The following is a 14364-nucleotide window of genomic DNA, read 5'->3' on the forward strand; positions in this document are numbered from 1 at the left end:
CACCTTTGTGTCTAAGTGAGTGGCTGTCTCTGTTTTGATAACGATTCAGTAGGTTTATGTGCTCCACAGTTTGTTTGAGGACCATTAAAAAAGTCGGACAGTCATATGCAGTTACAGGTAATTTATTTATATAAATGAATGACAATTATCAGTATCTGAAGCTCTGTATTTTAGAAACAGTTTTTATTTCAAATGAAGCTATTAAAAGTAGACTGACATACATACACACACACACACACACACACATATCTTTGGGTGTTATATATATATATATATATATATATATATATATATATATATATATATATATATATATATATATATATATATATATAAAAAAAATCTTGGTATAGGACATAAACCAAGATTAGGACAATAAAAAGAACATTTTATACAGAATTGGGGGCTTTATAAAAAATATCTTTGACACTTGTTATTATATTATTATATCTATATATATATATATACAGATAGATAGATAGATAGATAGATAGATAGATAGATAGATAGATAGATAGAGATCAGAAGACATGGGATAAGTGCCAATTAAAACGCACCTGCCCTGCTTCTTTAAACTTATATAAGCATGTGGGTTAATGCCGGTAATTAGCCAGAGCAACTTCTAGGCGTTTTTGTCGCTTCCCCATAACACGTCACGGGTTTGCTCCACGTGTGGGGCGTGGATTTGTATTGCTGCCTATAAGGAGTAGGAGGCTGATAGGGCATCATTGTCTGACGGAGCATCACAGAAGAACAAGCGGAAGTCTGCTCAAGGTGTGTGGGGGGGGCAAACCGACTTATCTGGGTCATAATATCTACATCTCCACGGCAAGAAAATCCGTCATAAAACAGAGATCGGTCGTCCTGGGCGGACGTAGTGTCTTCTGCTTCCTGTTCATCTACTTTAAGGGGCGTGGAGTGGCATGTTTCGGCGCGTCTGTTGAGTGTTTTGTCAGTGCAACCGGTGAGTATGTATGTATGTATGTATGTATGTGTAAACCCCTTCTTTAAGTTGTTCCCGTTTAAAATGTACCCGCTGAAACATCACTGGCAACCCGCCGAGGACGTTTAAAAAAGTAAGCTGTCTATCGGCGACTCGTTTTTAGCAGCTAAACCTCTCATCCGGCTATATCCCAGTGCTGACGTCAAACATTCATTTTAAAGAAAACACGCGTCTAACGCCGCACTTCGGCGTTGTCTGCGCAGGTGAGTGTCCCATCCACAACCAATGAATGGGGGGATATCATGTCACCGAGGATGCGCAGCGGGCTTTTCTTTTCCTCCGCGCGGATGAATGAGCGTTCTAGAATCTTCCTGCCACCTGATAGGTGCGTCCGTGTCTGCTCGTGCGCTGCCGCCGCCGCCGCTGTGTGTTCACGCGGCAGTCACTGGCTGTCATTCGCATCTGGACATCAATTAAAGCCCCAATTGTTCCCCGGTGGTCCCCCACTAGACCCGTTTTATGTTTTGCCACGGATGCAGCGTGGGGGGGGGGGGGGAAGCTTCGCCGGCCGGCGGGCAAACTTGGCCACTGCTCCCCTCGCTTTATTTGGGCTGCGGGGCTGATATGAATTAAATTATTATTAGTTACGACGTTGTGCTGATGGGGTTTAGGTTAATCTAAACGGCTGCTGTGTTGTAGCTCTCGTCTTGGCTTTCGACGACAGAAATTCATCCAAGAACTGGAAGTCAGTTGTTTAGTCTGGGGGGTTTAAACTGACAGGAAGAGGAAGAGCAGAGGTTAGACCTGTTGTTTGCTGTTATACCTGTTCTGTAACGCTACCCTGTCGTGCCCTTCTGTGCCAATGCCACTTCCGTTGATATTTAGGGAATACGTTCTTACTTTCGTCACATTCAAACACCAGTGTGATTATTCAAAGTGAGGTTTTTGAAAAAAAAAAAAAATTTTTTTTCAGTGCCTCTGCATCTTTTCGTCGTACAGGAATGCCCTTTTTTTTTTTTTTTTTTTTTTTTTTTTTTTCCCAAGACAACATGGGTCTGAAAGGGCACATATAAAAAAAAAAATTGTTTTGGCACCACCACTGCAGGCAGGATGGCTTGTAAGGACTTGTCTCCTTAACCAAAACAGAAACGATGCGTTTGGGAAGAATGCCCTTAAAGGGACAGTGCATATTTTTTTTTTTTATTGACCATAAGCCTTATCATGTTGATAGTTTATATTTTAGCTACAGTGGATCATTTTCTTGGCATCTTCATCTAAAATAAATCCAGATTATTTGATCCTGAAGGTACTTCCAGTCGCTGAAACATCATGGTAATTTCTTGAACTGCAGTTTGTGGACCATTGCAATATTTAAACAGTGTTGTACACAGGAAGTGGAGGTTGAGAGATTGCACTAGTAATGATCTGTGACACGCCTACTTAGTACTGTACTTGAAAAGGGTTTCTCTACTCAGAGTAAATGCATATATGTTAAAGGTGTGTAAAAAATAAAAGTATTACAACCGTTAAATTAAAACATTTATTCTCATTATTGCTTTTATACTGCCTTACTTGTCAAGTAGATGGGACTTGGACCAGTAGGTCCTTATTCCTTCATGTTGCTCACAGAGAAGTTACCGGTGGTGCGTCCTTTTTCAGCGTAAATAATCATCAGCTTCTTTGAAAAGAACCATCCAATGTAAACATGAGAGCAAAAGATTCATTGGACTTCGCTTCTCTCACTAGTTATCTTCACCTTCCAAGGCCAACTTGTCTGTATTTACACTATACTTAGATACTTAGACTGTTATTTCTGTGGGTAAAATACTTCCTGCTAAAAGACTATTAACAGAACCCCACAATAATAAATCCAGAGGTTTCCCTTTGAATATGCTCTGCAGTCTGTCAATGACATCCATATAGTTATGACCCGCCATGAGGGTAACAGCCAGATCACACACAAGGCGGGCGGGTGTTTGTGTCAGATGAAATACTGATATTGTTTTATCTGAAAATAAATTAACAACTTATTATGGACAACAAAGTTTCTCAATAGGAAAAAATAAACTATCAGGGGCCTGTTTATAAAAAGAAGGCACATTCAATATTCAGTTTAATATTTATTAGAAGAATAATCAAATGAGAACGGTTTCAATTAGATGTGACCTATTTAATGTGAAAAGCGCAGCTTTCAGTATGAACTGTTACTTTGGTTATTGAGGCTGAGTGAGTGGGTCATGGCTACTCTGGGGAAAATAGCGATTATGTTTTAATCCCGTATTGCATAACTTTACAAATATATAAAAAAAAAAAAAAATCAGTTTGTATTTACGGAGAAATGTAGCTGTGTTTCAGAGCCAGAGTCTCCTGGGCAGTTTATTGCAACCACATGGAGGGGCAGGCCTTGATGGTGACTTAGTAAAAAATGAAAACAAAGGCTTCTTTTATAGAGAGGGATGCTTTTGCATAGAGCATGGTTGTGAAGGAGAAGGCGTGGGGGTGATTGTCTGCCATGTTTGGCAGGGTGAGACCTCAGGGGAGCCCAAACATTTAAGAGGTTGTTTGTGCCCCCCTCCCCTTTTTTTTTTTTTTTTTTTTTTTGCTGACTCTGGAATTTACTTTGATCCATCTGATTGTCGGAAGCTGTATTGTTCATCAGATATACACTTGAGAGAAGAAAACCTACATCTGGCAGCTTTATCTATCAGTTTAGGACTGCTAGCTGCAGTCATTTTTGGAAGTCCTCCACCTTTTGGCTCTATTTCTGTCCAGTGTAAAGCACATGAGTGGGAGAGTCCTTTGTCATAACTCTATTTGTGCAACTTTTTAAGCTCTACGTTTAGAACGAAGAGACGAGCACCCGGTGGGGGAAGACACGTCACCTTTAGTGGAATCTGAACAGGATCGGGCTGCGCGTCTTCGAACTCTAAAATAAAACTAAATTATTTGATATTTCATCACAAAGCAAATCTTTTACAACAAATTGAGACAGCTATTCTGTTGGGTCATTCAACACCTTGGTGCAAATATTGATCAGTAGTTTAAACACAAACATTTAAAGAACAGTGGTTTGAAATGTAACAGATTTGTTTTGCTTGATCTTTTTTGTCACTTACATTTTTCAGATAATTAAACAAATGTTAATATCAGACTAAGATAATGCAAGTAAATACAAAACAAAGAGACAATTAAACCTTTTAGTTAAGCAGGTGTTCTGAAACAACTTGGCTCTTTGCATCATGCATTAACCCCATTTCACCATGCATTTTGTGCGGTTGAGTTCTGTTTCAGGACCCATACACTAGCCAGAGCAATGCAAACCTGTAGAATCAAGAAATCACTTAAATAGGACCTGTCTGACGACATGAAGTAGGCTATAAGATCTAAACAAGCATCACATGATGAGAAACAGAATCAACAGAGTCCCTGCTGTCTGTCACAATTACTTCAATAATGCACAATAAAGCAAAAGCCTAGTAGCTGCTCAGCAACCGTTTCAGATGCCCTCACGCCACAGTATTGTAAAAAACAAAACAAAAAAACGGTTACCCAGATAATACTGACCACAGCAGATAGAATGACCACCTCATGGTTATTTTTAATTGTTCGGACCAAAGGGCGACGTTTATCTCTGGAGACTGCCCACAAACCGGCTCATAAAAAGAAATGCAATGTAAATTAAATTCATGAGTTCACTTATACATTTCTGCAACTGATGGATATATAAGCACCGACTACTGAAAGTGAAAAAGTAAGCATTCATGTCAAAAATAATCGTTAGAGCTCTTTTTTTTCCCTTCACGGCGATCGTGTTTATTTTAGTTGCAGTTTAATGGAGTTTATTTTTATTGTTCACAGGATCACTTTGGGGCACTTGCCAATAATGAATACAAACAGGATGTTGTAGTTATATTCAGAATTTTCCTTTTTTTTGTCAAACTTTTATGTGATTTACAGGTTTCTAGAGGTATTTGGTTACCCAAGTGCAGGCATATTGTTTAAACCTAGTTGCATGATCCTTTAGATGCCAACAGCCTGCCTGTATATTGGGCCGTGTGGGAACAGCGAAGCTGTTGCCAACGGAGGTTTGTGCTTTCTCGACTTGTCTTACGTAATGTTTCTTTGAAGCTTCTACACTAGCATGCCTCTAGTTCACTTGTATTTGAACAGACTAGAAGGGAAATCTCAGGAAAGATAAATCCCAAATCCATGTGGCACTGGGAAAAAAAAAATGCAAAAGCAAATACCGGCCCTCTGAAGGTGTATATCTAGTTGTTTATTATATATTCACTGTTTATTTGGCTATTCTTTTTTATTTTTTTACCTGTTTTGTGAGGTGACCTTCATTGTGGTGTCAGTACACATCGCTCAGTGTTTCTGTGAATTCTAACATGTTTGTGTTCAGTGTTTTTTCCATGTAAAAGTCAAAATACTAATGAGATGTTTGTCTTTGCTTTTTTTTCCAGGAGTATTCAACCTTGGCTTTTCTAAACCAGTGGTCTGTGACACCCTCCGCTACCTAAAACCACCTCTGTGGCAGTGGACTACCTCCATTTAGTGTTTTTGACCTGACGGTGGATCATCCCCCAGCTTTTGTTTTGTCTAAAAACCAAAGTTTGTCATTTCTATTGCTGCTATATTTATATATTTTTTTTGAATTCTCACCTATAAGATTGAGGCGTTTGTGTATTTACTTCTTTTGCAAGCTTTAAAGCAGTCCGGCTGTAAAAAATGCAGACTAGGATGGAAGCCGTGGACATAGCAGTGGTGGCGCTGTATTTTGTCCTGGTGCTGGTCATCGGGCTCTTCGCCATGTGGAAAGCCAACCACAGCACTGTAAGCGGCTACTTCCTTGCCGGACGCTCCATGACGTGGGTAGTGATCGGGGCGTCCCTCTTCGTCAGCAACATCGGCAGCGAACATTTCATCGGCCTGGCGGGGTCGGGAGCAGCGAGCGGCTTTGCGGTGGGAGCCTGGGAATTCAACGCGATCCTGCTTCTGCAGCTCCTCGGCTGGGTGTTCATCCCCGTGTACATCCACTCCGGAGTTTACACCATGCCAGACTACCTGTCGAAACGCTACGGCGGGAACAGGCTGAAGGTTTACTTTGCCTGTCTGTCTGTGCTGCTCTACATATTCACCAAGCTCTCTGTGGACCTGTACGCCGGTGCTCTCTTTGTCCAGGAGTCCTTGGGTTGGAACCTCTATCTCTCCATTGGTCTGCTCATCAGCATGACTGCTCTGCTCACCATCACCGGTGGATTGGTTGCGGTGCTCTACACAGATGCTCTCCAGGCCGTGCTGATGATTGGTGGAGCCCTGACCTTGACCATCATGAGCCTAATCAAAGTCGGCGGACTAGAAGGGGTCAGAACTAAGTATATGCAGGCCATTCCCAATGTCACAGCTATAATGGCCGCCGGAAACTACACGTATTCACCGTCTTGTCGCATTGAACCAAAGCCAGACTCGCTACGCATCCTTCGAGGCCCTCTGGATGAGGATATTCCGTGGCCAGGTTTCCTTCTGGGGCAAACCCCGGCCTCCATTTGGTACTGGTGTGCAGACCAGGTCATCGTGCAGAGAGTGCTGGCCGCCAAGAACATTGCTCACGCTAAGGGCTCGACGATCATGGCCGGCTTTCTCAAGATCCTGCCCATGTTCCTGATAGTCATCCCAGGAATGATCTCCCGCATCCTGTTCGCAGACGAGATCGCCTGCATCGGGCCGGAGCACTGCCTGGCCGTGTGCGGTTCCAAGGCCGGCTGCTCGAACATCGCCTACCCGCGCCTGGTCATGGCGGTGATGCCCGTGGGACTCAGGGGTCTTATGATGGCCGTCATGATCGCTGCGTTGATGAGCGATCTCGACTCGATCTTCAACAGCGCAAGCACCATCTTCACCTTGGACATCTACCAGACCGCTCGGAAGGCGGCTTCCCAGCGCGAGCTGCTGATCGTAGGCCGCATGTTTGTTGTGTTCATGGTGCTAATCAGCATCGCGTGGGTCCCGGTGATCATTGAGATGCAGGGTGGACAGACATACCTGTACATCCAGGAAGTCGCTGGCTACCTCACCCCGCCGATCGCTGCCCTTTTCCTGCTCGGCGTTTTCTGGAGGAGGTGTAACGAGACGGGCGCCTTCTGGGGAGGCATGACGGGTTTCACGCTCGGTGCGATACGACTGATCCTGGCCTTCCTTTATCGCCAGCCGCTCTGCGACCAGCCAGACGACAGACCCTTCTTCATCCTTCACATTCACTACATGTACTTCGCAGCCGGACTCTTCTGGATTTCGGGGCTGGTCGCCGTGGTGGTCAGTCTCTGCACCGCCGCACCAGATGACGAGCAAGTTCGCACCACCACAATCTGGGGGCTCCGCAAGCTGGAAAAGGTTCCCCCGAAGGACAGAGACGAAATCTACAGACTCACAGAGAAGAACCAATGCAACGGCAGCGCAGGCTACTACAAAGACATTCCCGCCGACGTCAAAAGGGAGCGGTTCCTAGACGGGGCCGAGATCAAGCTCCTGGTCCCGTACACAGACCACGACCCGGCTACACCCAGCACGGAAACGTCCCCGGCATCCACGCCCGCCGAACAGCCCGCGTTCAAAAAGATGGACATGATCAGAGCAGAGCCGGGCTGTCACGGAAAGGAAGAGCGAGGCCTGTGCATGCGATTTGTTGACTTTTTCTGTGGGTACAAAGAAGAACCACAGGGCGGCCCGCAGAAAGCGGCACCGGCAGACGAGCGTTTGGTCGCAGAGCTGCTGTACGAGTCCCCCAGGGTCAAACTCATCCTCAACGTGGCCCTAATGGCTGTCTGCTCCGTGGGCGTTTTCCTCTTTGTTTATTTCTCACTTTAGTTGAGCCGTGCACTGAGATACCTGGAACTGTTGCTAGAAATGTTTCTTTTGAAGGTATTATATATATGCGAGTCATTTTTTTGGGGCTGTTACAGCTAGTAAAACATTTCCCAGATTTTAAATCTTGTCTGTAATATTTACAGTTTTTTTGTTTTTTGTTTTTTTTTTGTAACTCACTAACAGGGATCTAAGCTTGATTATGATTTTTAAATCAGTAAAGCTTCTCCACCTGAAAAAAGTAAAGCAAACCACATTGTGCTCCTAAATGACTTTGAATCCCGTTGTTTTTAATCTTACATATAAAAAAAAAAAATAGCTTCTGGGATTTTAAGAGTTGTTGTTCTGTAAGTGTATTTAATATTTGCCTTACTATATATGTTTTTTGTTTCTTGTGAGAATGGGTTAAAGTATAATTCAGACCTCTTTGTTCAAAGGGGTGCGAGAGAAGACGTCAAGAAGAATCGCTTGCTACACTTGGTAGTGTTGCGTACGTATGTTTGAAACTTTATTTTTTTACATAGCGATAATATCAATTATTGGTTTGAATTACTTGATGTGTTGCATCTAGAACCACTTAATACAGTTAGCATTTAGTATTAAGAAACGTGTACATGTTTTGCAGCTCATCGTTGTGAGAAAAAGAAGCACAACTTTAGAAATGAATCTTTTTTTCCAGTATTTTCTTTGTTAGAAAATATACGCAACACAGTTAATTGGTTGTTCTAAAAGAGTCGAAAATGACCAAATTCCAGTCATATCCGGAGCTCTATTGCTATTTTTATTGTGTTTTCCACTACTTAGTTTATGTTTGTGATTGTTTTTTTTTTGTGTGGGGATATATTCTGTTATAGTTCATAACTTACAGTTGTTTGAACGCTATTGCATTGTAACAGAAAGCACCAGTTCTTGATGTTCTGTATCGTTTTTTATTTTATTTTATCTCTTTTCATTGGTTTGCATCAGACATTTCAAGTCTTTTACAATATTAACATTGTCTGAAAACCTTTCAGGGCTTGTTTTGTTCAGACGCTGTCTTTTACACTAGGGCGTTTCTTGTGTGTCTAGTGTGTGTCCTTGCATTTTTAAACATTGTTTATTTATCTTTTTAAGTGCATTTTCTATAAACTTCCTACCAAATGTGTCTTACTGTGCAATGCGTAAGTGGGAAAAAAAGAAGAAAATTCATAAAGAACATGGAAATACAATGTTTGTTCAAAGCCATTACATGAACTAGCTTTTTTTTCATGTAGTATGTTGCTTTGGTTGTATAAAACGAAATTGAGAATGCAAAAGTTGAATGGCATCTAAGTGTCAGAATTAGCACTTTGTTGATGCATCGTACTTCTGACATGGTCAGTGGTCATTTGCATTGAAAAACAAAACTGCTGAGCCTCTGGATTGCGGTAACCCATGTCGTCGGCTTACACCCACAAAGGATGCAAACGATTAAAGGACCATTTGTCTCCAGTGTTGCCTGACCTCAGTCCAAAAAAGTCAGCGTGTGAATGTGACAGGCCAAGCCTTTTCTATGTCGACACCTGTTGGGACGGGAAGAGGCGATTGCCGCACGGGAAAGAGCTTTAAAAGTTTTTTCATGCTTTTCAAGAGAATATACATTGTTATATTTATGGACTTTATTTTTAGAGACAAAATAAAGTTTCTGTGGAGACCACAAGAATGGTGTGTTATCATTCTTTAGTTTCTGAAATAAACAATTGAATCCTCTCGAATGATAGTTTGCACAGGTAACCAACAGAGAGCCAGGTTTTGTCTGTTGTATTCATAATGCTAAGCGAACTAAAGTGGTTGAAATTTTAGTAGGAAATTTGTCTACCTTTGAAATTATACTAAGCACCTTTGAGTAGTTTTATTCATCAACTGATTCTGAAACGAACATTTCTTTTTAAATTGGCCTTGACACACACTGAAAAGGTTTAGAGGAAAACTGCACTGTGTTCAGATACGATAACAGTTACATAATAACATGTAGTTGCACTGGTAGGAAAACACCATCACTTCATATTACCTGCGATGTTGTGGCGTGATTAGTTTTGGATTTTATTCAGTGGTTTTCCCTGTAAATTTATTGTTATTTATTATTATGTGCATAGATATAAACTGTAATATGTAAATATTTCTGTTAGTCTTAGCCTTGCAGTGCTTCTGGTCATCTTGAGCAATAATAAAACAACAATGTGGAAAAAAATGATTAAAATGGTGTACCCCCCTGTAGTAATACTGCTGCTCCTACTAATAGTGGTTATCATTATTCATCACATGGGCTTTAATTTTGCCCCCTAATGCAATTTTACAACATAAAAAATAATAAAAATCTTCAAATTCAAATCTGATTACTCATGTAGATCTTCTTGTCTGGCCTTATTTCTGTTCCTTTTAGTTTATTTAACCTCATTTCACAACTACATGAGTTCAATATTAAAAGACTTCAAATGTCCTCTATTAAAGGATGTATGACGTGTTTTGAAAATCAAAGCGAATTCAGGACTAAATCATCAGTCATATCATTAATTTCTAAACTTCCCATGCATGGGCTCTGTGGCGCTATTGACCAGGGTTACATAAACCCCAGCGGAGCTTGATTAATCCCCTCTGAGTCTGATGGCGACTGCGTGATCCCAAGCTTCTTTAGGAGAGATTTAACCAATGAAAAAGCCAACATCAATAGTTATAAGTCCCCGTGTCCTGCCGTTTCACTCTACCAATCAAATCTCACATGTGCATAACTTTCCATATTTAATTAAAGTTACCTCGTGGAAACAGGCAATCTGCCTCCAGCTGTCTCTTTTAATTGGATCACAACTGAGACAACAAATCACCAAATCCTAAGTAAAGCAATGCAATAAGTATTGTTGCAAAATCCGTCGACTAATACGCTATATTTTACAAATAGATGTGATCAACGCTGTCGATCCCCCGTTGACTAAGAGGGTGACATTTGGAGGCCTATTTAGTCTGTGACTCACATCAGTGATATGCTGCAACTCACCATAGCAACGAGTGAGAAGTGGCACCGGGGAGGAGAGTGGAGGACGCAGTCAGGACTACATTACCGCATGCTGGTGGATTTTGTGCAGGTGTGACATTGAGGGTCAGTAAAACGAATCCAAATAAATCTGTTGTTATTGAAAACACAACAACATTAGGGGATCATTTAGAGAACATTATGTGACAGTGGCAATGGATAGCTGAACATGCTTAAAAAAACACCTCGTCTCAACCGGCAGGCATCTCTGCTATGAGAAAAAAAAATATTTCAGGATAAATGACAAACAATAAAGTAGATAATCATCAGCGTTAGTTATTCTGTTTCCACAAGTGTAAAGGCATTTTGCATCCTTCTCATATATTTAGATTTAAAATGTCTTAATTGAATGGTTGTTTGTCCTGTCTTGCCCTGTGATAGACTGGTGACCTTCCAGGGTGTACCCCGCCTCTCGCCCATTGACCAGCACCCCTTTTGACCCCAGCAGGGATAAGCATGTAGGAAAATGGATGGATGGATGTCTTAATTGAGGGCAAAGTGGAACCACTGTCAAATCACTTGTTTGTGTGCACAAATGTGGAGATTAGAGGCAATTCTGCTTCTAGCAGATCTTAAAAGAAACACATAATTTCCAGATCCATAGAAACAAGGGAAAAAATTCAAGAAACAAAGTAATAAACATTTATCATACTGGAGTCAAATTTTATTTTCAGGCTTTTGGAGTTGGGCTGCACAGTGGGTAGCACTGTTGTCTTGCAGCAAGAAGGTCCTGGGTTTGAGTCCTGCCCTTGCCCTGGGTCTTTCTGCCCTGGAGTTTGCATGTTCTCCCTGTGCATGCACGGGTTCTCTCTGGGTACTCCGGCTTCCTCCCACAGTCCAAAAACATGACTGTTAGGTTAATTGGCCTCTCTAAATTGTCCTTAGGTGTGAGTGTGTGTATGAATGGTTGTTTGTCCTGTTTGTCTCTGTGTTGTCCTGCGATAGACTGACAACCTGTCCAGGGTGTATCCAGCCTCTCTCCCATTGACAGCCGGAGATAGGCACCAGCATCCCTCACGACCCCAACAGGGATCGTGAGATTGTGTGTCGGAAAATGGATGGATGGCTTTTGGAGTCCAGTAAACCACAGTGAAAACTAATATGCAAATATTAGGAAAAATGGATCTGTGGTGAACCTTCCCAGGAGTGGTCATCCTACCAAAACTGCTCATCATTGAGGAAACAAAAGAAACCAAAACCACATGTTCTGCGTGTCCTTGCCTCAGTCAAGGTTAGTGTCTATGAGTCGACAGTAAGAAAGAGACCGGGCAAAAATGACATCCATGGAAGTGTTCAAATGGAAAAAACATCATAACATAAAGGCTGTTTCAAATTTGCCAAATCAGATCTTAATGGTTCTCAGGACATTTAGGTAAAATGCCCAATTCTCTTGACTGATGAGACGAATGTGGAACTTTTTGGAGGTTGTTTGCTCAATTAAAACTCGTGTAAAACTTACACAGCCTTTAAGAGCATCAAAATGGCAGCCACGTTTAGTAATGGCAGTATGATGATGTGGGGCTCTTTGCTGTTTCAGGACCAGTGATGACTAATTCATTATCAGTGGGGAAACTGATGCTATATGTATATGGCCTAAATGTTTCATGACTGAGCCTGTGCTATTTTGCAGGATGGGAAACATTTTTAGTTTCTAGATATACAAAGTTGTAAATGTATGTATGAATTTCTTATTCACTATTAAACTATGCACTCCTCTGAGTTGGTCCAATAAACAGATGTTTGCATTGTAAAATGAGAAAATTTGAAAAATGTTCAAAGGTTATCAATACAGTACCAATTCATCGCATATCAGTAATATGTTGCTGCTTGCAGTTTAAAAGATGCAAAAAAGAAATAAATGAATTAAAATACTACCCCGCCTCTCGCCCAGTGTACGCTGGAAATAGGCACCAGCACCCCGCGACCCCATGAGGGATAAAGCGGATCAGAAAATGGATGGATGGATGGAATTAAAATACTTTAACTCTAATAAAGGTTGGTGGCATCACAAACTGGCACCGTCGCTTCATGCATGCTCAGTATGAGGTATTGCTGCAAAGCCATGGACAATGCAGACGACTGTCCCTGTAGCTCTGCGCTCTTTCAGGGGGAGTGAATGCTGCTGGTCAAGACTTGATGCAATCGACTGGGTTTCCTTAGGTATGAAACTTTCTGACCAATCTATGATTTGATTGAATTAACTTTGTAAACTGCCTTGAGATCACATATGTTGTGAACTGGCGCTATACAAATACAATTGTCACAACAGTGTGACACATAGACTGAACATCAAACTTTTGTCCTGTGGCTGTGGACAACTTTTATTGAGTTTTGCCAGAAAAGCTGTTACTTGCAAACTCCGGTTTGGGATATCCAAAGTGTTTCTGGTATTTTATCTGACACAGTTACATTTATTAGACTAATTTAATTTCTCCCTGTTTCACTGATTTCAAACACATTTAGCCTACTCCTCCACAGGCCCCCGCCAGACTCATTCCCAGCCTCTTTCCCAGGAAGAAACTAATGATATTGTCCTTGTGGAAAAGTACTGGCATTTGGACCATGCTCTGCTTTGTTCATTGTCTGTAACGAACAGAGAAAACACGAACAACAGCCTTAGACGAATGCTTGAAAATGGATGGATTAGACTGGAGTAGTCAGGCAAAATGTATTATAATATTATAAGAGGTTTAAATATACAGTTTTTCTCCTGACAAAACACCACATGCTTATCCTGAGCTTTTTAGCCTTTATTCAGTTATCAGTTTCAGCGTTATTTGTGGTCGGGAGAAGATAGGATATTACGCCTTTATTATCCCCGGATCGAAAACTGTCATATAGAGAAGTTTGGAAGAGGGCAAATGGAGAGCAAACGGTCAGGAAGTGTTCAAATATTCACAAAAACAAAAGAAAAACTAAAACACTGCAAAATAAGAAAGTGAAAAAACTAAGAAAAACTGGCATAAATAGCTAACAACTCTTACAGGGAGGCAAAAAAGTCATGCCATTGTCACTACACACACATTGCCTTGCAAATGTGTGAGCTCGAAGCTCTTTCTTTTCACATTTTAAAACATTTCAATTAGTTTTATTGGGATTTATTTGAGACTCCGATACAAAGAAGTCGATCATTGTGAAGTGAAAGAAAAACTGGAAATGGTTTTAAAATCTTTATATGTATAACAATCTTTTTGAGGCAAGTTTTCAAGTCCGGCCACTCCCAGCTGGATCTGTAAATACATAGCAATGTAAAATGTCAGATTTATGAGAATGTTACACTAGCTCCAACCATAAACCCATCTACTCAGGCTATCGCCAGTGTTGCCTGATTGGGCGGGTTTCCACCCAGTTGGGCTTCTTTTAAACACGTTTCGCTGGAAAAAATAGCAATTTTATTTTAAGGCAAGTTGTTCAAATTTAGACTGCTTTTCACAACACTTGGCGGGCTTTTAGGAAGCATTCATAGGGGAAAATCTATCAAAATAATTGTTATTATGTGGCAGAAAAGTAA

General features: G+C 41.3%; 1 protein-coding gene across 1 annotated transcript; it reads left to right on the forward strand.

The window, feature by feature from the left end:
* Positions 1–727: 727 nt before the first annotated feature.
* On the forward strand, positions 728–9485 carry slc5a3b (solute carrier family 5 member 3b). Its single transcript, XM_036139206.1, has 2 exons — positions 728–964; positions 5410–9485. Exon 2 carries the CDS (start codon positions 5675–5677, stop codon positions 7808–7810), a length of 2136 nt encoding a protein of 711 aa, XP_035995099.1. The 5' UTR covers positions 728–964; positions 5410–5674; the 3' UTR covers positions 7811–9485.
* Positions 9486–14364: the final 4879 nt, after the last annotated feature.

The sequence above is a fragment of the Fundulus heteroclitus genome, chromosome 7 (assembly GCF_011125445.2).
Source record: "Fundulus heteroclitus isolate FHET01 chromosome 7, MU-UCD_Fhet_4.1, whole genome shotgun sequence".
Taxonomy (NCBI): Eukaryota; Metazoa; Chordata; class Actinopteri; order Cyprinodontiformes; family Fundulidae; genus Fundulus; species Fundulus heteroclitus.

Coding starts and splice junctions, on each gene's coding strand:
- slc5a3b (XM_036139206.1), top strand. CDS start 5,675: ATGCAGACTAGGATGGAAGCCGTGGACATAGCAGTGGTGGCGCTGTAT.